The 24,047-nt window shown below is 41.4% G+C and overlaps 1 protein-coding gene across 8 annotated transcripts in view; it reads right to left on the bottom strand.

The window, feature by feature from the left end:
• ACACA (acetyl-CoA carboxylase alpha) overlaps nt 1-24,047 on the bottom strand; it is a 267,372-nt gene that overhangs the window by 34,249 nt on the left and 209,076 nt on the right. For all 8 annotated transcript variants that reach the window (XM_044745744.2, XM_070482836.1, XM_070482837.1 and 5 more), the window contains 5 exons: nt 9,556-9,699; nt 8,861-8,981; nt 5,556-5,652; nt 2,327-2,423; nt 756-891 (listed from right to left, as the gene is read on the bottom strand). In XM_044745744.2, coding sequence (XP_044601679.1) covers nt 756-891; nt 2,327-2,423; nt 5,556-5,652; nt 8,861-8,981; nt 9,556-9,699 — 595 coding nt within the window. The remainder of the gene's footprint in view (nt 1-755; nt 892-2,326; nt 2,424-5,555; nt 5,653-8,860; nt 8,982-9,555; nt 9,700-24,047) is intronic.

Raw genomic sequence — 24,047 nt, 5'->3', positions numbered from 1 at the left:
CACTCATCAGCAAACTCGTCCCCTCCTGAAATACAGTCTCTGGCCTCAGCATGGCCATGAATCTCTAGCCACTGGAGAGAGTGCTTCACTACTGAAAGAGGTTATTGAGTGTGTTTCCTTTGGCTTTCCTGAACTGTCCACAGTGGCTTTGCACATAGAGGACTCAGTAAATGGTGATACTGGCTGCCTAATCACTAAGCAATGCCCATAGCACAGAGCAGAGCTTTTATAATAATGTTCTAATATGCTGGAGCCACAGGCCCAGGGCTGTTGCTGGATAACAATAAAACATATCACAAATTGCCACAAAGAACAGCCTCTGGTACAGAATTCGTTTGTTTTCTTCTGGTGAAGGCTAATTTCAAGATCTATCTTGGTCATCATGGAGCATTAAAGAGTAACATCAACAAAGAGCATGGCCAGAAAAAAGGGACAGAGACTGGCACAATCATGTTTCCCTAGACCATCAGAAGAGTCCATCACTTACCTGTGAAAGCCAAATCCACAACAGCAGCCCACCTAGGTAATACTAGTAGAGTGTTGTGGAATTTTGTAGGGAATTGTAAAACGTATTGAATTTTCCCATTCAATTGCAACTCAGAAGATATCTCAGAGGGAGCATAATCCCCAAAAAGCCTAGGGTGATGGGCTGTCAGGACAACCACAGGCTCTGCCCAGTATAAACCGGCCCTCTCCCCACTGCAGGGTTCTGGAGAATCAGTCATGTCCCTCCGGCCCACAGCTAAGTCAATCACCTTTCATTCCACCAGAGAAGCCTCTCCAGTTGGCAAAGACCATCAGAGGCAGCCCTTCACGGTTGAAGTCCTTGATAGCCTGATAGGTCTTAAAGGCAGAGTCTGGGAACCAAACCTGGCCAGCTTGTTGGATGATCTATTGGGAAAAGTCAGAGAGAAAGAGAAGATTAACAACATAGTCTGAGGGGGAATCTCTCTGAGGTGAACAAGGTTTTACTGATTAAAAACTCAAAATCAAACCAAACAAACAAAATCTGTTGTTCATCAAGAAATCATCCTTGAAGTAAAAAAGAAAGGATCCTAGATCTTTGACTTTGTTAAATACTCCTCTTTTTAAGTCCTGATTACACCACTACTCTTTAGTTAAAAGGGGGAAACCTTACTGCTTCTAATGGAAAATGCAGTGTTAGGAATTCTTGTTCTAGGCTACCCGAAGGCACCTTTAAGTGACTCAACTACACAACTCTTCAAAGGAAGCCAATTGTAGATAGCCTCCAAGTCCTGTCACCCCTGTGCTTAGTACATCTTTTCTTGTACTGTGGCTAAGGAAAAGACACTTCATGTCACCCTACTGAATACCTCCACCCCAGCATTCCAGACCCCACATTTTCTGGATGTTGTCAGGATGTGAAAACATAATCATCTTTCTTAAAAAAGACGGGTTGTGGTGTTCACAATTGGCGTTAGGGCAGACTTCATTATTAATTCCAGTAGTAGCTCTTCTATGTGTGTGCTCAGAAAATCTGGGACCAAAGAGTCCTCAGCATTGTCTCAGATGCCTTTCTATAAGACCACATCCCCAAGAAAAGCAGATTCTTGGGCCGGTGCCGTGGCTGAGTAAGTTTGCGTGCTCTGCTTTGGTGGCCCAGGGTTTTGCTGGTTGGGATCCTGGGCGTGGACATGGCACTGCTCGTCAGGCCACGCTGAGGCGGCATCCCACATGCCACAACTAGAAGGACCCACAACTAAAATACACAACTATGTACTGGGGGGATTTGGGGAGAAAAAGCAGGAAAAAAAAAAAAAAAAGAAGATCGGCAACAGTTGTTAGCTCAGGTGCCATTCTTTAAAAAAATCAAAGAAAAGCAGATTCTTTTCTAGCATCAACAAGACCACTGAAAATGGCCTATTTAATTTGTTAGGCAGAATTTAACTCACAGTCCATTTAGAGTCATCTTAAAAGTGAGCACATGATGGTCTGAAATCATTCAAGGCTGCTAGACTGCCCTTCCTTCCAAAGTCGGTGATTTGGGCCAGCCCGGGGGCATAGTGGTTAAGTTTGTGTGCTCTCCTTAGGCAGCCTGTGGTTGGTGGGTTCAGATCCCAGGCACGGACCTACTCCACTCATCAAAGCCATGCTGTGGTGGCATCCCACATACAAAATACAGGAAGACTGGCACAGACATTAGCTCAGTGACAATCTTCGTCACATAGATAGATAGATAGATAGATAGATAGATAGATAGATAGATAAAGTCAGTGGTTTGCAATGCTCCCAATAAATCTCCAGGCTCCGCAGAAGGGAAACAGAACTCCAAGCACAGGTGCACAGGGGACTTGAGGTGACCTACCTTGGCTTCAGAATCCAGGTTTGCAGGATCAGCTGGGATACTTAGTTCCACTGTTCGGGTTTCCACGGCAACTACTCCCACAGGTATTCCTCCTAGCCTGATAAAAAATGAGCCACATAAGAACTCAATGTATAATGTCAACATTACAGCTAGTCATTTATTTTCCAATCCCATATCAAAACATTGGGGGGAAAAAAACTGGAAACAAATACAGACAGCAGGGGGAAATCTGATTCTTCTAGGGATAAAATGTGAGACTCTACAGATTTGGTAAATTTGGTACATTTTTGCAAATATGGTGGGAAATTGCCCTCAAAATCACTCCTATTCCCCACCACAGGATAAATTCAAACCAAGGGTTGTACTAGGGGAGCCTCTGCATTTGTGCATTCTGCATTGTGCAATAGCCTGGCATGTGTGCATGCACACATACACACACACCCATCTTTGTGGTTGCCAAATTAAATTTCTCAGTTCACCCTAGAATATCTCTTTGGTGAAGACGGAGGGAAATGGTCTGAAAGGCAGGAGGAACCTGAAACTTTCAGTAACTGTTTTAATGAATGCTGGCATTGCTGGACCAGAACTGCAGTTTGCTATGGAGTACTAATAACGTGGTTCCAGATAAGATCTGAGGGTACAGTAGGTCTTATCACTGGGCATGTGGATGGGGAGTGTGTAGGTGTATTATGGAGATGATGAAAAACGTGCCAAGTATAGGGAGGTGGTTAAACAAGCCCTTAACTTTCTCTGTCACTGGAAAAGAGCAATGGGACAGGGATAACTTTCAGTAGTAATCTTGGCAGAGTAGGTGATCTATATTCGGAGTATATATTTAATCTCCAAGCTACATTAATTTAAAAAACTGTTGGATCTCAAAGCCTCCGCATCCATACTCCATGATACCTTCCCAACTTGGTCCTCATAAAGATTTCCTCGTGAAAATCAGGGGGAGAGAGAGAGAGCGTGACCGCATGCTATAAGGTATAGGTTAAGTTCTTCCTCTGGAAAATGTGATTCAATCTTCACTTTCTCAGCTGCATTCCTTGGGGTTTGGGCTACGATGGGATATAGTCTCTCATTCCCCACAGCATCTCCATAACAAACTTTTCCATGAAGGATGATCTTTGGTTGTTACATTGGTTACTGGAAATGGATTCTTGTCATCACCAGAGGCCTAACAGGGGCCTGACTGGGGACCACCCAGCCCCTTGTCACTTGCTTGCACTGAATCAGAATCAAAAGCCCTCTAGACAACCAGACAACGAGCAGGAGGTACACAGGAGGGTTTAGAAATATTTCTGTTCACAATGATTAACAATCCAACTGGAAACTTGTAATTGCAAAAGCCACCCTAAATAGGTAACTTATAACTTATATATTAGGGCCCATGTGACCTAATAAAGAACATCTTTATCCGAGTATTACAGTTATTTATTGAACTTGAAAACAGCTCAGAACAACTTCTGTTTTCTATTATACTTCATATAAATTTTATCAGGCTAGCACATGAAGATGCTACATCTTGTTTTATAGTGTGTCCCTGGACAAGGTGCCATGGAATAATAAAAGACAATTTACAGCCAATAGCACACATATTCCAAACATACATACCAAAGATGAGTTTTGGCAGCACTTACAGTAACAATCCCAGAAGAATACATTTATATTTATTTCTTGAAATGTCACTGCTTTTGAAAGAAGCTAGCTCCATTTGTGTTTTATATACTTGCAAGCATGTGTATGTGTTTGGAGTAAGAAGCCCAGAACTCATCAGATAGAAAGAAAGGAAGAAGTCAGAGTGAGTGTTGCAATAAACAATGGCAGAGCTAACCAAAGCCAAGCTTGACTGATCTTTCTCACAGACAATCCCTATCCTTCCAATCATAAGTGTAAAGCATTATTCTCTTGTTCCCATGGGAGCATCTTAAAGACCTTAACAAAGGTTTGGCTTTCTCAGGCTTAAAATCTGTCGTGTTTTTTACAGACAGGAAAACTGAAGCAGAATAGATAAGAGACAAATTTTCAAAAAAGTTGGTCTGAGTGTGATGTGAGGACTCTGTTTAATAAACCTATACATCCTGGGTAAGAGGTTCTCTCTCTGGTGCATTCCCCTCCTCCACTTCCCCAGTGGGAATTTTACCAGGCACAAAGAATAATTCTCACTGGGACCCAGAAGCCACTGGTGAGGTAGAAAATCTGAGATGAGAGAAAATGGGAGCTAGTCCCTCTGACTTTCAGTCTGGGCTGACTCCAGGGCTGACTTATTAAGAATCACAGCGGAAGATCCTGTCTGTGGGATCTGCCATCTGATGGCTCCTTGTCACCGGCAGCATGAGGCATGCTGACCTGAGGTACTGAGAGAACCACAAAGCCTAGAATTATTTTCAAGGCTAGAATCTAAATCTCAACCCAATGTGGCATGTTTGAGAATCTTGAGCAGGTGCCACTTTTCACCAAGATAAGGAAAACTGATTGCTCTCGAGAGGAAGGTGAGCTCCAGATGTGGGTCCCTAGGGCAGCATGTCTCTGCAGTACAGAACGAGATTAAGATCAGCCTTGGCAGGTGCTCGTTATAGTAAGCGCTACAGATTATTTCGTGCAGGGCTTGCTGTTGAGTGAAGCACTATTCTTAGAGTGGGTATTAAAATTTAATAGAAACTTCAATTTCCCATTTGAAAAACATAAGTATCCCAGCAACCTATCTCAGCTTATTTTACTCACTCCTCTTTAAGGTAAACTTTTTTTTGGAATTTAAATCTGATGATGAGCTAATAAAGTACATTTGTTACTTAAATAATCTCGATGTCATGAAGAAACTTCTTTCAGGTTACACAGATCTTTCAAGTTACATAGAGAAGTAGATGAGTTTGATTCACCGTCACTTACTCCTGAAAGAAGCTGGTCTTTGGGGGAGAACGGAGTGATTGGTGGGCTATGGCTATTGTAGCTGGGCTTTGCAGCCCCCAAAGAGCTTTTCTTTCAGCATTATAAAAAGGAAATGTTGTCAAAACCAGACTTCAGATTAAACGCATCATTGGAGTAACACACTAAACGACTATTGGGAACCAGTGCTCCAGTTATGCTGCCTTGGGCGTAACTATAATCCAATATTCTCAGAAAGTTTAGACAAAGAGTATTATTGGCAAAAATCTATATAGCCATGGCCCTTTCCTTTCTTGTTTGCAGTTGGGAGGAAAAAGAGCTTCCAAAACAAAAGAGCTCTTACCTGGCTCTGCCAACCACTACGGTCTGTGCCCAGGGTTGCATGATCTCTGAGAAAGATCCATAGTCAAAAAATCCACTCAACCACTGACCTTTCTGGGCTACGGAAGGGAAAGAAAGGAAACAAAGAGCGAATAAGACAATCAATCCATTGAAAATACACTGGAATTGGCAAATTTCAGGTTAGATGTTGGAGATTATTTCGGGGAGTTTGTTGTTTTTATCCATATTATAATAGACGGAAGCATTAGGCAGCTGAATGTTTATTTGCCTTCAGACATCATCTCCTATTTCATTTGCTAGTCTGCATAAAAAGAATCATTTATCAGCAAAAGCATCATTTATTGTTAAACGGTGGGGTTCAGCTAGCAGAGAGAGTTTGCATGCTTTTAAATAAATAACTTGGCTTTTTTCAAAACACGGCAAACATTTGTCAAAAGGCAGCCAAGTCATTAAAGATGTTTTCAAAATGTCTACTTCTATTTTAAAACTTAGTTTACAATTTTTTTTGATTCCACTGATTTTCTTTTAGTGGAAAGCTGAAGACAGCCAAATGCTAAGTATTAATGATCAGATGAGGACCCAAATTTGGGGAAAAGGAAAGGGACTCAGCTTCTCTGCTAGAAAAGCAACAAGATACATCCACTTCATTTACAACTGACAAAGTATAATCTTTCTATCAGAAAGGGCCATGCCCATATACTTTTGACAGTGAAATGTAACGCTTAAGATGCAACAGAGGTCATTAACCTCCCTTGCACACAGAATTTCCTTCACTGGCAAGACACGTAACTTTCAACATCTTAGTTTAAGAAAAGAACTTTCGTTCCACAGGTATCCATGTTTGACCAAGGCCCCATAAAAGCTTCTGCAAATAACTGTTTCCTAGCTTGCCCTCTCAGTTCATGGTTTCTCAGTGATTCTTCTAATTTGAACATGGCCCTCCGCCCCCTAAAAACCCAAGTCCAAAACCAATTAAAAGTGGAGATTCAAGCAAGCTAACCTCTGCTGACTTAAACAGGATAGAGAGTGTTTTATCAAGACTAAATTTGTAATTACTGTGTTCTACATTCCTTGCCTCTATGGCCCCAGTGTAAAATGTGATCATCCATTTCAAAATTATCTCTCTATCGTGAGCTGAAAGCCGATCGTTTAGATTCTGGTCTCGTGTTGGGCGTCAGTTTGAAGAATATCACAGCACTATCTTCTCTAATAAATGACTTTAACTTTTCACCTAGAAGATATCTGCTTTTACTTATCACAGGGAATCATCTGCTTTCTTTAACGCTTCCACTAAATTAAAATCTGAAGTCACTCGATTTGGGAGCGAGTGTTAGCTGCACATAGACAGCAGGATGAATTACTAGGGAGTCAATGAAAAAATATTATCCAAAAACAGAAAACTTAGTTTATCACAAATTTCATTTTATTCTGTGGATCTCATTAATAATGGCCAGGATAATGTTCACCTGCACACACACACACACACACACACACATCTGTTCACCCCATGAAAGAGGGCTCAAATTTTGATGAAGCTTCTAAACCAAACTTCTAAGTGCATCAGAATACTGAAATTTCAACTTTATATGCTTGGATCATTTTATGATTCCTACTTCAATGACAATGATTTGGAACTACAGAATTCATTTCAAAGTGAAAATATTTTTTTCTTTAAAAACCCTCCTCCCTTATATGTTGATGAGGGGAGGGGAGTCAGGTGGGCTATCACTACTGTAAGGTGGGCTTTACCACCCTCTTGAAAGAGCAGGTCATGTTCAGTTCAGGTGCAGAGCTTAGAAACCAGCTAAGATGGCTCCCCATAATACCCAGGAGAACGCTCACTGAGTCTTGTTCTGATTTCTCCCAGAAAAGCCCTGGATTTTAAGGCTGATAGGTATCTTAGATTCATAGTTCTTATCATAATCATGGTATAAAAGTGAGAGGTAAGGAGAAGATTACTATGGAGATTTTTCTAAAGAGTTTTAAGAAAAATGATTTAGTCTTATTAAGATTAACAAGCGAAGACACTGAAGACAACAGGTAAAATTTTAAATTAAAATCAACTTTCCTCTGGTGATTTTTATACACTATTTACAGTTAGGCTTCAGATTAACCCCCAACTCCTAAGTAACAGCTGTGTAACCTTGCACAAAACACAACTTCTCTGAGCTTGCAAAATGTTGATCTCCTTTTATCTCTGAGAAATACTAAGCCCAAATAAGATAATGTATATGGAAGTGCTTTATAGTCCCACTTGGCTTAGAGCGGGTACCCACAAAGGGTTATTAAGTCTTCCTTATGAAGACCTCTTTCTCTTTCAACAAAATCACAGTGACTCGAACTTTAATAAATTATCTTCTGCATTCCACCCTTCTTTTAGATACAGCCTCTCTTTGAAATAGTTGCAATAAACATGCAAAAAAGAACAAGCACTTTCTCAAACAATCTGAAAAAATAGATTCAATATGTAGCAGCGGGATTTGGGGCTTCACAAAAGAACCTGATACGTAAGGTTTGTTAAAAGAGCCAAATGGCCTGACAAACGAGAATGTTCATTTGTCTTACATGGAGTTATCTAATTTTTTTCTGTTTTTTTTTGTTTGTTTGTTTCTGTCTTTGTTTTTTAAAGATAGATAAAATCAGCCCCAAGACAGAGGGATATATTAGATAAACATGGAGGGAGGGCTTGTTCTCACTCTATGTGTTTATAAAATTAAAAGTTCTGGGCAATCTCTTCATGAATAAATAATCTTACAAAGTAACCTTACATTAATAACTAAAGCAGGTACCAATACTATTACCAACATCACAAGAAAAGAAGGACACACGCAGGCTGGGTGCTCAGCAATAGCTCGCTGAGAAGAGTGTAGTCACATTCTACACTGAAGGGTCTCAAAGACCTTTTCTAAAACTGATCTGACTAATCTCTGTTGATAGAGACTAGATGATGGAAGATTCTGGTCCTCTAATTCTATGGCTTTATGGCTTATATTTAACTGTTTTAAAGTCCCTGAACCCATTGAGTAATAAGTGCTTTAATAACAGAAGAAACAGAAGAAATGCATAGTGACTGTACTGCTTATGACTCAATGGCTGATTTATAAATCTCACTTCACTTATTTTTCATTTGTTCTTGAAAGATTGTCCACCTTTTTCTTTGGAGAGCTGTTTTTCAGATTTTTCTCATTTCCAGGTACTTTAGTAGCTCTGTTTTCTTTGTCACATGCTATTGTGCAGGAATTGGTTAGTGATTGAAAGGAAGACTGAAAGTTTGAGGGCCAGAGACCCACAGAAACACATACGTACTTGGGTGAGGACGGCCTGCTAGCATCCATCGAGGATCATATGGGGCCTTTGTGGGAACAAACTCGATGATTCTGTCTATAGGATCCTTGGAGTTCAGGAGAGGAACTGAACTGTGCACACTCTAAAAGGAGATTGGGAGGGAAAGAGCACAGCAATCAGTGAACAACAGCCCTATACTCCAACTCAGCATCAAGTGTTACAAAGACAGCAGGGTCCACATAAGGAATTACACCCATTAGTCCCAATCATCAGCTAGATGCATCCCAATTGCATGCCAAGCCCTGAGGAACATGCATGTCTCAAGTCTCACATAGGAGCCTGGCATAAAGTGGCACATTCTGACTCGATTTCAGTGTGCCCAGGCTTTCTGGGAAGCTCCCCAGAAAGATGGAAGGCTATTACAAAGGAGAAAACCCACAATGAGGGGAGGCCTTAATATGCTGAGGTCTGAGCCCAGACAGGCCATGAAGGCCTCTGTGGCTGGAAAACATCAGAAAGGGCCTAACCAATGAAATCCAAAAGCATTTTAAAAGGTAAAAGATGGCTTTAAGAAAAAGGGAAATCAGCAGCTTTCAGAGGAATGTTTCGGAAAAAAAATTCCTCCCCATAAAGAGACCTCAAATACAGAGGCAGTGAGTTGTGGGGGAAAGGCGTGGTTCTGTGGGCTCTGTCAGTGCTGGGTAGGAAGGGCTCACCTTAGGCATGTAAGACAGCCAGTGCAGGACAGTGAAAACCCCTTCAAAGTCATCACAAACTTTGCTGTGGGTCACTCCATTGTTGTGCATGATCTGGATGCCTCCGAGCTGGTTATTGGAGGTATATACTTCCCGCCCAAGGACCTAGAGAAACAAGCAAGAAAAAAGACATTTGTCTTGACAGAAATAAAGGTAAAGTCTATTTTCTAATTCTCACTAAGATGGGTTCTTTTCTCCACAAGACAGTGATTCCAGCTTCCGTGGGTTGTTCTGAGGTGCTATCTGGACCTTCATCCTAAAAAGAAAACTTAGAAAACAAAAAAGGCTTTTAACAATTTGCAGTTTAAAAACCAGCAAGCCTCTCTCTTTCTCTACTAGTTGCCATAGATATGCGTGGGCTGCTTTGACTCTGAGCTGAAACCACGGTAGTGAGTGAGGCTGGGACCCTGAGACACAGGCAACCTCATCATCTGCAGGCCTGGCAGAGTTGCTGTGCATATACACAAAAGAGGTAACATGCTTGTCTTTTGATCATCTTTGGTGACAGGTCTCAGTTAAAGAAACCTGTGAAGTTTGGGTTCCTTGTTTTTTTTAAAGGATTACTTTTTCCCTTACATTTGGTTTTCAAAGCTGGTCCCTGCATACAAACCCTAAGGCTGGCAAAATTCTGAAGCAACTCATGGTACATACACGAACCCTTGAGTCTAAAGTCCTCTTTGTGTGCTGAGTGCAGGGCAGTGATTTATACACAAGCCCACCTCTCCTCCATCCTTCCCTCACAAGGTTCCAGGGAATTCAGGGCCTCAATCCCTGGTGTACTGCTACAAGAGTTTAACCCTTGTGAGGTTGAAGCCATCTGCAATTGGAAACCACAAAGTTTCCTTTAAAGAAGAAAAAAGAAGAAGAAAATATTCTTGGACTTGGAGATTGTAGGGTTTCTTTTTCCTTTGAAGATTGGTTAATAATTTCGTTCAGGGAGGGAGGTTTTCTGACCCAGCAGATGGAAGCTGGGCAGCCTGATCACTGACTATTGCAAACTGCTGAGTGTGTAGTAATTGCCAGTCATCTAGGGTAGCCCTGGAGAGCTCTAAACAGTTGTAGAGCGCTTACTGTATTCTACCTTTTCTTTTCCATCCTCCCTCCTCCTTTAGAAAATAACTACAACACAAAGTTTCTTCCTTACTAACTTTTATTCACTTCCAGCCTCTGGGGAGAACGTAATAAATGAAAGACCAGCAAATTCTACCTGTATCATTCCCATTTTGCCCCTTCTTGTTAGGAGCTTTGAGAGGTTCCCCTGCCTGCTGGGTCAGCCCCTGCATCAAGACCTTCCAAAGGCTGCAGAAGTTAGTGACCAAAGTAATCACCTCAATGTGACCTAGCTGGACTTGGTTCCATTTAACTTCAGCTAGCAAGGGTGGAAGAGACTCTTCTGAAAGGAATATGGAAAGCAAAATTGCTCTCGGATTACTGCTTTCCTTGATAAGGAAGTGCAGAGAACAGGTCTTTGCAGGCAGCCCCGAGCTGAGCAACATGCCGGCAGATCCTTTGAAGGAGCCCCAGGAACAGGGGAGACCCTATCTGACCACTGGGCTCCCATCCTCCTCTCAGTCTGTCTTTAATCTCAGCCCAGGCACTGCGGCTCTTTTCTCATTCTCCTGCTGTCTCTTTCCATTTGCCCTCTCTCTGACTGATACACTGATCTCTCGGTCACTCGGCTTTCTGCTCTACTGAGTCCATATTACTAATAACACCTCCGCCATGGCCAGTTTACCTCATGAAGGCAGGAGCACATCATTACAAAATAAACTCATAACTTTGACATTCTAGCAAATACACGCCGTTTGTTATTTTTATGGCTTTAGTCTTTCTAACAGGCAGAGGGCATTACATACCTGTTTCATTTATATCTTTAAATGTGTGCAAACATGCACACTCACACATGCATCAGCAAACAAAACAGAACAAAAAACCAAACCAAAACAAATATCCAAAGCAGTCAATTGATGGGGGACCGTGGCGGAGGCAGAAACCCTGTCACTCAGGGAGGCCACGCTCTGATCTGGCTCTGGTTTTATGGATGTCATAAACCCGATGGCCCACATCTGGTCCTTCTGGGACAGACTGCCTCTCTGCCAGAAGCCATTCAGTGTGATCAGCAATATTTTTAATTATTAAAATAAAATTGGAAAGGGGGAAAAGAAATAAAACGGAGACATTGCACTGACCCTGAATACCTGATATTCATAATCTATGCCAGGAGCCAAGAACTCCTTGCTGCCTAGGAGAGAGAGCTGGGGCCATTTTCTACTCAGAAACACTATTTTCTTTCCTATGAAACATTGTCTCTAGTACTTGATAATGTCCAATCACTTAGAATCTCACACCTCTCCAAAACCAGAAATAGACCAGTGAAGGACTAATCTTGGAAAAAAAGACCAAAGCCAACCAAGCGCTGCTCAGCTGTTCAAATACACCTTCCTCAGATGTCTTTGCCCCCTCATTTTAAAGAGGAAGACAGCATCCAGGCCCGGCTACTCCCAGAGGCTCTGCACTTGCCCATTCCACCCCATAATCTTACAAACTAATGGGAGACAAACCTGGAAGCAGTAAGAGTGTAATACCTTAGCACGTCTTCCCTTTACAAGCGGAAACTCAGGTTCTGATGCTTTGGCATTCTTCTGAAAAGGCAGCTGTATTTCTACATTTCTTCTCTTCTGAGTTCAGAAAGAAATCTAACCAGGGCTTACCACAACCAAGAACAATATTTCTGGGCTAAACAAATGTTTGTCACGTGAGAAGATTCATTTAATTTGGAAATTAAAGAGAAAAATTAAGGGCCGGCCCTGTGGTGCAGAGGTTAAGTGCGCACGTTCCGCTTTGGTGGCCTGGGGCTTGCAGGTTTGGATCCCGGGTGCGGACATGGCACCGCTTGGCAAGCCATGCTGTGGTAGGTGTCCCACATATAAAGTAGAGGAAGATGGGCACGGATGTTAGCTCAGGGCCAGACTTCCTCAGAAAAAAAGAGGAGGATTGGCAGCAGTTAGCTCAGAGCTAATCTTCCTCTAAACAAACAAATAAATAAATAAATAAATAAAATAAAGAGAAAAATTATAGGAGAGACTGAGTATCTAAATGGCTCTCTCTGACCAGCCTTATATTAGGAGGTGGGGGATGGGGGGGAAGGACACACAGATATGAAACCTGCTTCACTAACCACAAACAAATGCTAATCATCATAGCTACTTAACAATTGGTGAAGAGAAAGCAGTACCCTCTAGTTCATCTTCAATGACCGTATGTCTGGAGCATGAACCAGTAGAATGAGGGCGCACACAATAGCTCCTGATTTATAGGGGTCCTTGCTGACTCAAGTGGTTTTAATGATTTTAGAATACTTCACAATAAAAGCTCCAACCAAAGAAGCAGAATCTGAGCTAGGACAAAATCCATTCTGCCTAACTCTAAAATGATCATGCTGGAACAGTTATGCAAACCCTGATCAGCATCTAGGAAGGCAACGAAAAGAGCCCACATAATTAGCCCACTGTTTTATTCTTCAATATGTTGCCCTACCAACCTCCTACAGAAAAATTTGGGGTAAAGAACCCTCATCAGCATAATGTTTTCATGAAATAGGTGAGCTTCATTCATCAGTTTTTTCAACTTTGACATATGCATTTCTACAGAAGTCAAGTTGCCTGCCATGTTCCATTTCCCAAAATATTCCTCTCACATTTTCTATGGCATGATACAAACCTAATTTATCTGCCCAACAAGCATCAATAACGATTTAAACACAGGAGCCATTTAAACAGAGGTGACTCTCCTGAGGCCCCACTTTGTTGCCCCCCAGGTCTAACTGGAGAAGCAGTACATGAAATATTAGGCACAGGCATCATCTGAGGGTCCCCTGCTGAAGAGTGCCCACGCCAACAGAACTGAATAAGGGCTGAGTCTGAGAGGGAACAGGATCTTCATCCACTCTCAATATAAACTTAAGCCTCATTCAGCACTTCATTCATTGCAGCTGGCAGACCTGAGAATTAGGGGCACCACATAAAAGCCAGTGATTAGCAGAGACAGAATTGTTAAAGGTTCCACCAAAGATGCTACATAGCCTTTAGAAATTGTGAGATACATAAGAAGTACAAATGAATGCAGTCATACATACATGCTAAGGCCTCTGCTGCTGTTGCTGCTTATCTAGAGAAACTGCAGACAGCTCAGGTTTACCATAGCTGACGGGCAATGAAAACAGTCTAATATACCGCCTGCTCTCTCCCTTAAATCCCCTTTTGGAGATCAAGATAAACACATTCTTCCTTTCCCCAGTGCTCCAGACGTTTGACTGAAGTGGCAGAGCATTGTGAGGTTTTGCGCAAATGAAATCACGGTGTAATACTGAATGAGTGTAGTATTTACTTGTCAGGATATTTGTCAGCACAGGCATTGAGATTTCCAAGTTTCACAGATGCAACTTAGTTCAATTTTTTAAAAAATTGCTTTTGTCCTAATATACATATTATGTTGGGGACCCTTACAGATTTACAGGCAAATATCTGCAATCACGTGTTGAGGATGTGAAAAATAACGATGCATATCAATGGAATAAAAAATGAAATCTAATGCTGTTTCCCCCCCTTAATTCAATCCTTCTCCCTTTAAACAATCCTTGGTGGGTCAGGGCAATGTTCTATTTTTAAAGAAGCAGGGAGTACAAAATTCCTCCTGCATCTAAGAATTAGGCTACACAAGCTGAGTCCTTGCTGCACTCCTCCTTCTCATTAGGATATTTCCATTCTCAAGAGGATATGAGGAGGAGTTTTGTAAATTCACTGAGCAATCGCCCTCACTGTACTTCATCAATTATTCTAGAAGTTAAAGTCACTCTAAGATCTGTCAGATTATTGATAAAGGTTTGGCTAAGGCAGAAAGAGAGATAAATATGAGAAAGAGCAAGTAGGAGCAGAGAAAAAGAGGTAAAATAGGGACAAAAGAAAGGAGAAAGGATGAGAGAGTGGAAAAGGGAGGGGGAGAAGAAAGAGGAAGGAGAAAGAAAAAATGCAATAGCTCATCTACTCAGTGCTGCTCACACCACCTCCCTGACCTGGGAGGACTACATTTTTAAAAGCTGACAAGTAATTCAATCTCCAATTAACAATTTTAAGTGGTGCAGCACATATTACTGTGTAAATGTTTCTCCAGGAATATATCCAAGGGTGAATGGAATCCAATCTCTAGGAAGACAGGATCAGTGCCTATGTGACCACGAATATTTGGGGGTTCCAATATACAGTCTTTTAATACACAGACTCAGGGTTACAACTTCCTCTTCCCCCTTTATTCCACTACTGTCACTGGTAACTGGAGTGCTGGTTGGCAGCTGGTAGACGAGGGTAGGGGTAGAGAAGGGGCACAGTGACACACTGCTGGCACAGGATGGAAAAGTCTCTGACTTGAGTCACAGTTGGATTCAAGACCATTCACTGCAAGACCAAAAATCTTTCTATAAGCAGCAAAATTATGAAGTGATCAGGTTTGCTGATGGATAAACTGGAGTAAAGGGACTGTGCCACTGTGGTAGGAAAGATATTTAGCCAAAAAGAGCCTGAGATATAGGCCAGAAACAACACTGGATGACCTTTGTTTACTGAGATATAGAGAAGAGAGGCATGAGTTAGATGGGTGGCATGGGTGGTTTCCAGTTTTTGGCAATTATGAAAAAAGCTGCTATAGACATTCGTGTACAGGAGTTTGTGTGGATAGATATTTTCATTTCTCGTGGGTAAATACCTAGGGGTAGGATTGCTAAGTTGCATGGTAAAATGAATAACTAACTTTATTTAAAAAAAAAAAGCACACTTTTCCAAAGTGGCTGTACCATTTCCATCAATATGGATGAGAGTTCCAGTTGTTCTGCAACCTCATTAATACTCAGTATTATCAGTTAAAAAAACTTTTTCTATTTTAGTGGTATCTAACTGTGGTTTTAATTTGCATTTCTTTAATGACTAATGAAAAGCATCTTTTCATGTGCTTAATTACCATCCTTATATTTTCTTCAGTGAAATGTCTGTTTAAATTTTTTATCGGTTTTTTAAATTCCTGGGTTGTTTTCTTATTATTGAATTATGAGAATTCTTTATATATTCTGAATACCAACTGTTTATCAAATGTCTTCTAAAGATGGAAAATTTTAAAAAATCTCTGTTTTCCAGTCACCTCTCAGTGGTTTTTCTGAATATACGAGATGTGAAAAGCAGATGTCTATGTCACTGACTGCCTGTGCCCACCAGTGGCTAGGCACAGCCTTTGGTGAACGCTGGGTCCTGGCTTCTTGCAGAGTAGCACCGAACGATCATCTCTGCAGCCTTTTTGTTTGCGTTTTCTCGTTGACATTTGGTGGGGAGCAATTTTATTTTTTTCCCTTAGAAAACCCTGTTCTTGTCTTTTAGCCGAAATTTTAAGCTCCATGAAAGCAGGAATCATCTTTGTATACTCACAGCATAAGAACAAAACTTTACACATAACAGGCATGCAATAAATAAATGCATGTGAATTGCCATAATTCTTAGTGCTCTATAAAAACACAGCTTCGATTTATATTTTCAGCAAGTTGGACTACTATAAGCAAAAGAAATCTTTCGTATTAGTGTTATAATGTGTAGCAGTTTTCTTAAGCAAAATGAGTGTTTCAATTTTCCTACCCTGTTAGTTTTCTCTAGTGCAGACACTGGGATTTTCTTTCAAAATTCGTTACCTGGACTAGAATTAAGCTAGTAACTCCACATAATATGAAGTCATGTTACATTAGGGTTGCTCTACTGAGCTGCATAAACCTGCTTTATCTGTTGAAAAAGGCATACTTTATCAATGGGTTAGACAGAAATGAAGATACGTTACTTAAAACCTGATTATATGTTTCAATGGTCTTGACTTCCTGTATTTGCATCTTATGCTGTCGGTTAAATTTGGGTGGGGTTTCTCCCTTAATAACACTGATTTCTCAATTTCTCTTATGTGCGTATTATTTTACAGGGCTTAAATTTCAGACACTGAGACATTATTAAAATTAGGAACCAGTCAAGAATCAACCAGAGAAACCTGAAGCCTGGGCATGGTAATCTGTAGGTCAATAAACAGCTCTTAAAGCTTCTCCTTTCATAATTCAACACTCCTGACTGTGTACATTAGCTGATTAGACTGTGTGAAGACAGCCACTCTGAATGAGAGGAGGCAGAGCTAGATTTGAATCCATGCACAGGGGACATTTCCTAGAATGATGAACAGCCAGGAGTTAGCTTTCTAAACAGACTCATTTCCTGCGTCTTTATCATATTCACACAGCAGTCTGTTCTGAGCCAGGGCTGAGGTCTGTCTGCCTCCTAGAAAAGAGTGGAGTCCTTGCATTTCTAATCTACCAACATGTGCAGTTCTTGCACTTTTAATTTATGAGTGTTTGGGGGGGACCTCTCTGACTTGGGAACATATTGGCTCGGTCTAATGCTTGGAGATTATTAAACTCGGAGCTATGCTCCACTATCAAGTCTACAGATCTTTTATTTAGAAGATATGGTGCTCTAAATGCACAAAGAGCTCCCTGTCACCTTCACATTAAAGCCCCTAGTGCCTGGTAAATGGAATTATATAGCTGTCATCTCCTTTCCCCAAAGTTTTAAGAGTACAATGGGCTCATTTTTTCACACTCCATCCCAGCTTCAGAACTAAGAGACCTACTTTGTATTGATTTAAGGTCTCAGAAATAAATAAACCTGCTTCACCGCTGTGATTCACAACAAATTCATGATACACTATTGCATGATATATTTCAAGCTCTTGCTCTGGCTCTCTTTTTCCTCTGGTGAGTGATGGGGGAGGTGGGAGGTAGTGGGGAGTTGCAAAGCTGACAGCCTGATGGTTATTGGAGATGGCTGCTGACTGCAAATCCAAGAACAGACACTGTTGGAGGAATATGGGTTTTTTTTTTTGTTTTACTGGGGGGCAGGGATGAGAAGCTAATTTACTTGGGCTTCAGGTTGGGGTTGGGGGAGAAGAAAGGCTAAGGGGAGAAGTGAGGGGTAAGTGGAATAGTAAAGCTTCAAGTGAACACTAATTTGGAAAGACAGAGCTATGAACATTTGTAGAAAGAGAGAAAGGTGAAGAAAATCCAGCACAAGAAGGTGTAACATACGAGTGACGGGAAAACGAAGAAGCTGAACTGCTCTGACTAAGGGACCATGTTCACAGTCCTATGAGGGTGCTTAGCTTGAGTTCAGGGACCACGTTTTTTGTTGTTGTTGTTTTAAACTTTTTTTCCTGCTTTTTCTCCCCCAACCACCCCCAGTACATAGTTGTATATTTTAGTTCTGGGTCCTTCTAGTTGTGGCACGTAGGACGCCACCTCAGCATGGCCTGATGAGTAGTGCCATGTCCGCACCCAGGATCCGAACCAGCGAAATCCTGGGCTGCCGAAGAGGAGCACGGGAACTTAACCACGTGGCCATGGGGCTGGCCCCAGGGACCACATTTTATTAGAAGTAGAAAGTGCAGAGGCCCTACATGCCATAGAATGTGTGGAGTAGAGGCATTTCTTCATCCCAATACTCAGGAAGTATACAATCCTGGAGGCTGAAATGGACGCTCTGGAGACAGGGTAGAGATGTAATGGAGGTCCCCATGCATGAAGTGAGCCACTTCACACTGCTCACTGAGATGAGAAGATGACAATTCTAGCATTTTAGATTTGGTTTGCGTGCCCTCAGAGCTTTATGTACTCAGTCTACATTACCTTTACTGATTGCTGAAATAATTACCACAAAACCTTGGATCCAAAGAGTTTTAACTAGTCTCTATATATACAGCCCCAAAAAGACCTATCCTCCAAGCATGTATCAGGATCCTGACTTTCAACAAGGCAAGTGATGGGAAAGCAGGGGATACTCAGGCTCTAAAGCCTTGCATGACACTGTGCAGATGACCCTTAAGGTTCCACAGAGTAATTCACAGTGGTCCTAAGTTTTAGCTGTCTCTCTCGTAATCACTACTTATTTCATATTTTTAGCTGGCAAGAATGTTATTTATGAATCCAGTTTCTTTTCTGTCTTTGAATAGCATTTTTATCTTCATTATGTTTGTTCTTGAGACAAGCCCAGACTCTGAAAGCAAAAGTACATGGGAAAGTTTCTGGTCCCATTCAATTCTACATAGGTTAGACCATAAAACTGGGCGTCACTTTGTTAATTTTGGACACTACTTTTTAAGACACATTAGTCTGCCTTACAGAGAAACAGACTTTGGCCAAATACAAGGAAGAACTTTATACAGATGAAAGAGATTGGCTCAAAAAGTACTCAGCTCTCCTTCATTTGAGTTTTTCAAGCATAATGAACAAACATTTGGCAATGCTGTCACAGAGGAAATTCAAGCAATAGTTGGGTGGTTGGACTTTTGAGGACCCTTCCACTCCCGACAATTACAATTCTATGGCCACTTCTCGTGCTCATCAACAATGACACCACCACCACTACCACATTGCATTTATTTTTTCTGTAATATGGATAAGAAACGACATGAAATTTTTTTAAGTCATTATGCCTTATAATTCCCATTCCTAATCTCAGTAATATGTAATAATTTTACATATCACTAATATGCAATCTCACTAATATATAATACTCTCATATGTAGTAACTTTTTAAGATCCCCTCCCCCTCAATCTATCCTCTCCCTGCCTCAGCTTAACATGGTTCCCTGGCTACAAATCAATATACATCTTGATAGTATAACACAACACTAGAAATTAAAGAGAATTTAAGATTCAGAGATCCTCTGGTCTTCACCTTAAGGTAGGAAATGTATTTACAAAAAGGAAATTGAGGCCCAAATAGATTAAAGCCTAAAGTTGCTTTACCTGGTAAATGGTAGGCAGGAGAATAATCAAAAAAGTTTTTTGTTTGCTTTTTTTTTTTTCAATTTAAAGGTTTTGTAACTTCAAAAAGTTTGAGCACATTTAAAACAGGTTGTTAAACACGATAATTCCTAGGACCCAAGCAGGGTCTCCGAGCTTTCACTTCATCTAGAAGTTCTTGACTGAAACTTGCTATAGGTTCTCCTAAGTCATTAGTCTCTAAGCCATCATACCCATACTGGGCTCTCTTAGAAAGTCAGAGGCAACTTCTGTAATGGAGCTCTGAATAACAATCCCACCCTGCAAGATCTTCAAACCAGACAGTTCAGGATCAGGCTGCTGGCAGCTTACCATGACTCACTAATTGAGTCAAACATATCCGGTACAGTTTCTACCAAACTTGAGGAACATCAAATGAAAAAGAAACATAACAATGCAAAAAATGGTGCCAGGTTTGCCCATATTTTGTGTGTGGTGTGTGTGTGTGTAGAAGGGCTTGAAAACTAGGGAGATGTGCCCATTAAAATCTTTACTGAGAACTCATTCATAATGCTAAAGTGAGGCTTACTCAGAAAGCAAGCTCAAATGCCCTCTTTAGAACGGAGAGTGATCCCATCTGGAGCTACGGGAGTACAGGGACTGTCTATTGTGAAAATAGGTAGTTAGGGACTTTTAAAAATGCAAATTGCTGGACTGATCCTCAGAGTGATTATGGGCTATTGTATCAACAAGTCCTTAGGGACTCTTAAAGACAGATGACTGACACATATACTGCCCTATCAAGGACTGAACATGGTACCTCTCACATTAATGGCTTTCCAAAGTGCAGTGATTGTCTTTAGATAACATCTACTGGGAAAGTCAATACATGAATGTACTGCCATGGTGAGGACTGACATCTAACATTTTCTTAAAGGAATTTTTGCCTTCAAAAGATCAGAAGTATAGAGAATGTTGTGTTTCTATTTCCCTTCCAGAGCCTGGATATGAGTTGCAATGAGAAAGGACCCTAAATGCATCTTACGGAAGAGGAGAACAGTCCCAGTGATTTACCTATATTAACTCATTTAGTCCTCACAAGACCCTGGTAGATAGGTACTATTATTATTTCCGTTTTACAGTTAATGAAACTGACCTAGAAAGGTTAAATAAATTGCCCAAGATCACACAACTAGTAGGTTGTAGAGCCAGGAATTAAACCTGGGCAGTTGGCTCTAGAGTCCACGCTCTGAACGATTCCACTTCTAAGTTATGTGAAAGTTACAAGGCTGCCTCACAGCAAGAGCTAAGTAATCTCTCCTTCCCTTCTTGAGCCTCCATGACTCTCACGTTGTGTGTCAGAGTCATGGGTGAGTATGGAGAACATATAGTGCAGGTCCCTGGTGCCACAGGCTCATGGGAGGAAATCTGATACTGTACCCAATAGCATCAGCAACAACTTCACATTCCATATTAAAAATACATACAAATAAAAATACGTATTTGGAAACTGAGATCCAGACAGAGACTTACACCAAGTCTCAAAAGCAAGATTAGCAGAATTAGCCCCTTACAGGCCCCACATTTAACCCTAGCCACACCCATCATATAACTTCTTTTTTCTTGGCAGATTCAGTGGAAATAGGGGCCTGATCTTGCTAAGGTGGATGAGATTATGGGATTTCTTTTTTCCTAAAACAGAAGCAGAAGTTTTAAAATGTATATTACAAGGAAGTCACATATCACCTCCCGAGTGAGTCTGTAACCCTTTTATCAATCCACCAGCACATGCCTCTCCTCCACAGACAGTTACTGTCCAGAGGACAAGCCATAAACTGCAAATTCTGATTTCTCTGTGTGCAAAGAGGGCTCTCACCAAGTTTGGGGCAATGGACCCAAGAACCATCAGGGTCTAGCCTACACATCAGTGTTCTTCTACAATATAGGTCCTCCTTCCAGCCTAGCTACCACCTGACATTCTGTTAAACATATTAAATGGAAACAGAGAGGAGGAATGATGGGGGAGGAGAAGTAAATCTGAAACTTACTGCAAAGTCCAGTGGCACCTTGACTTAAGAGTTTATGACTCTACAAATTATCTTAGCCCCTTAAGGGTTTATCATACCAGACCCCCAAGCACACAGATTACTGCCTTTGCCAGGCCAGCAAGACTCCCTTTAAGCAGGGTAGTTTGTCATATCCATCAGGTCTGCCCTTTCCACTTAGTAAGGCATTTTGAGGACTCTGCCACCCATAGCCTACAGATCAAGGAGCCAGGAACCTATGATCTACTACCTTGAGAGACAGGAAATAGCAGGCCTTAGAAGCTTCTTTTATTTATGTCATCATTCTCATGGCATTTGGACTAAAAGGAAAATGACCAGGCTACCTTCTCTTCTCAGGTCTTGTGGACACAAAGCACAGGGGATTGAGCCCATCTTAAATAAAACCTGAGGACATGGAAGTTCATGTTTTGAGAGTGATCTAGTTTCTGTTAGTGGAACTAATAAGTCACCTTACCTCTTACTATTTTAGTCTTCCCACCTGTAAAGTGGCCCTGACACTACTAGCCTAGCCCAGAAAGTAGCAAGCAGCCAGACAGATGTTCCTGATTTTAAGTTTCAAATACAATCATCCAGACTGCCTCTAATCACCAGCCCATTGCCTTTAGTTCAAATGTCAGGTCTGCTTCTGCAATACTCAAGAAAAGCCAGATACTGTATCTCTTCTCAACTTGGTAATACTTAAACCACTGAAAATAAAAAATAGGAAACCACTGGAATATTTATGTGCAGGTTACTACCACTGGCTATAGAAAGAAATTCTTAAAAGGAAGAGTCTTTGGAAGCAAAAGGTAGGAAGGTCTAAACTAATTAAAAACAGTTCAGCTAATGACAGGCAACATCACGTGTGCGCTGAGATGGAGTGTAGCCATAAAAGCTTGATGCATACATGCAATGTATTAAGTTGGGAACGTGTCTCTCTCCAGCTTCATATCTATTAAAGGAACAATTTACATGTTGCTGCATTACAGGAGTAGGATATGTGGAGTGTCAACCCTTTTCTTCAAATCGAACCATGTTAAGCCAAATCAGAGATGGGGTTTGGGGGAGTGGGGCGGGAAGGAGAAAAGCAGGTAGAAAGAAGTTTTTTAAAAATCTCTGCCTCAGCAAAAGTTTTCATTAAAATTTTAGACAAATGATCCCTGTGTCCTTCTCCCTTGCTGCCTGGGGCTCCATGCTATTTCTATGCAAATAACAACCTCGTGGTTTATATCTTATTATTTCCACCGGAGCTGCAGCGACATGACCTGAGACGTGTAAGGGGGCGGGGGGGGGGGTGGGGGGAGTTGGAGAGGAGAGAGAAAGAGAGAGAGAAAGAGAGATGGAGAGGGAGAAGGGGAGAGAGAGATGGAGTGGGTGTTCACTCAAGTGTGAAAAAATATTGTCAGGAGTGAGCGTCAAGAACAAAAAAAAATTGCAGGGATAACGTGTTTATTTCAGCCCCCCATCTCCACCCCCCAGCCACCCCCCTTGCAAACCGGCACCTTTTAAAATTCATTGGGCATCAGGCGATCATGCACAATCCATCTGCTTTCACTTTATCATTTGCATTTCATGCCTCCTGGCTTTTGATGTGCTGATACTTTGATGCAGTCAGGAGACGCGCATTATCATTATTTCAATTTTCAAAGGGGTCAACGGGATCGGCACTTGCACACACAGATTTTTTTTTCCCTACAACCTCTGCACACCCGTTCCCTTCTTATTCTTCACCCCAATGTTTAACATAAAGAATGAAGACTCAAAAAGGTGGGGGTCAAACGTTTACAGTCTAAAAGCTTGCATATACTGCCTACGTTTCCACTTTATGCAGGTACACACATACTAGAAGCAAAATGGTCAAGGCTTAAGGAGGCTCTACAGTGTTTCAGACACACACAAAGACTTTCTCACACATGGACACTCAGGGAGGCACAAAGACAGAGAAAGAGAAGGATCGAGAGGGCACAGACACAAAGAGACAGAGAGACCAGCACTCACACAGGAAGAGACTTGCACTCACAGTGACCCGCACACACTCACAGTATGCAAGACAGAGATCCTATAGAGAAAAAGGCAAACAGAGATGTAGAAAGACACCAGGACACACAAAGACAGAACATGCACAAGGAGTGAGTCGGAGGAAGCAATCTGAGCATGTAGCTCCCTGTATAATTTCCTTTTTCATACCTGATAGGCAAAGGGGCATACAGGATTCTTAATGAATTTGCATGAAATTGGGTATCTTCCAGCAATATTATACTTAAGAGGCACTGACATGAAGATAGTGAAACAGGCAGAGCAGGATTAGGTAACCTCTATAACTGATCACTCCCTTCAGCTACAAATGATCATGTCTTTCTGAAGATGAGCATTGTTTCGCAAGTTACAGCTGCAGCTTTACTTGCCTTTTCCCTGCAACTAGACTTCTCTCTCTCTTTTTTTTTCCCAAAGATTTTATTTTTCCTTTTTCTCCCCAAAGCCCCCCGGTACATAGATGTATATTTTCAGTTGTGGGTCCTTCTAGTTGTGGCATGTGGGATGCTGCCTCAGTATGGTTT

This window comes from Equus asinus, chromosome 13 (genome assembly GCF_041296235.1).
Source record: "Equus asinus isolate D_3611 breed Donkey chromosome 13, EquAss-T2T_v2, whole genome shotgun sequence".
In the NCBI taxonomy this organism is placed as follows: Eukaryota; Metazoa; Chordata; class Mammalia; order Perissodactyla; family Equidae; genus Equus; species Equus asinus.
Note: the sequence above shows the minus strand (reverse complement) of the source record. Positions and strands in the feature narration are given on the sequence as shown.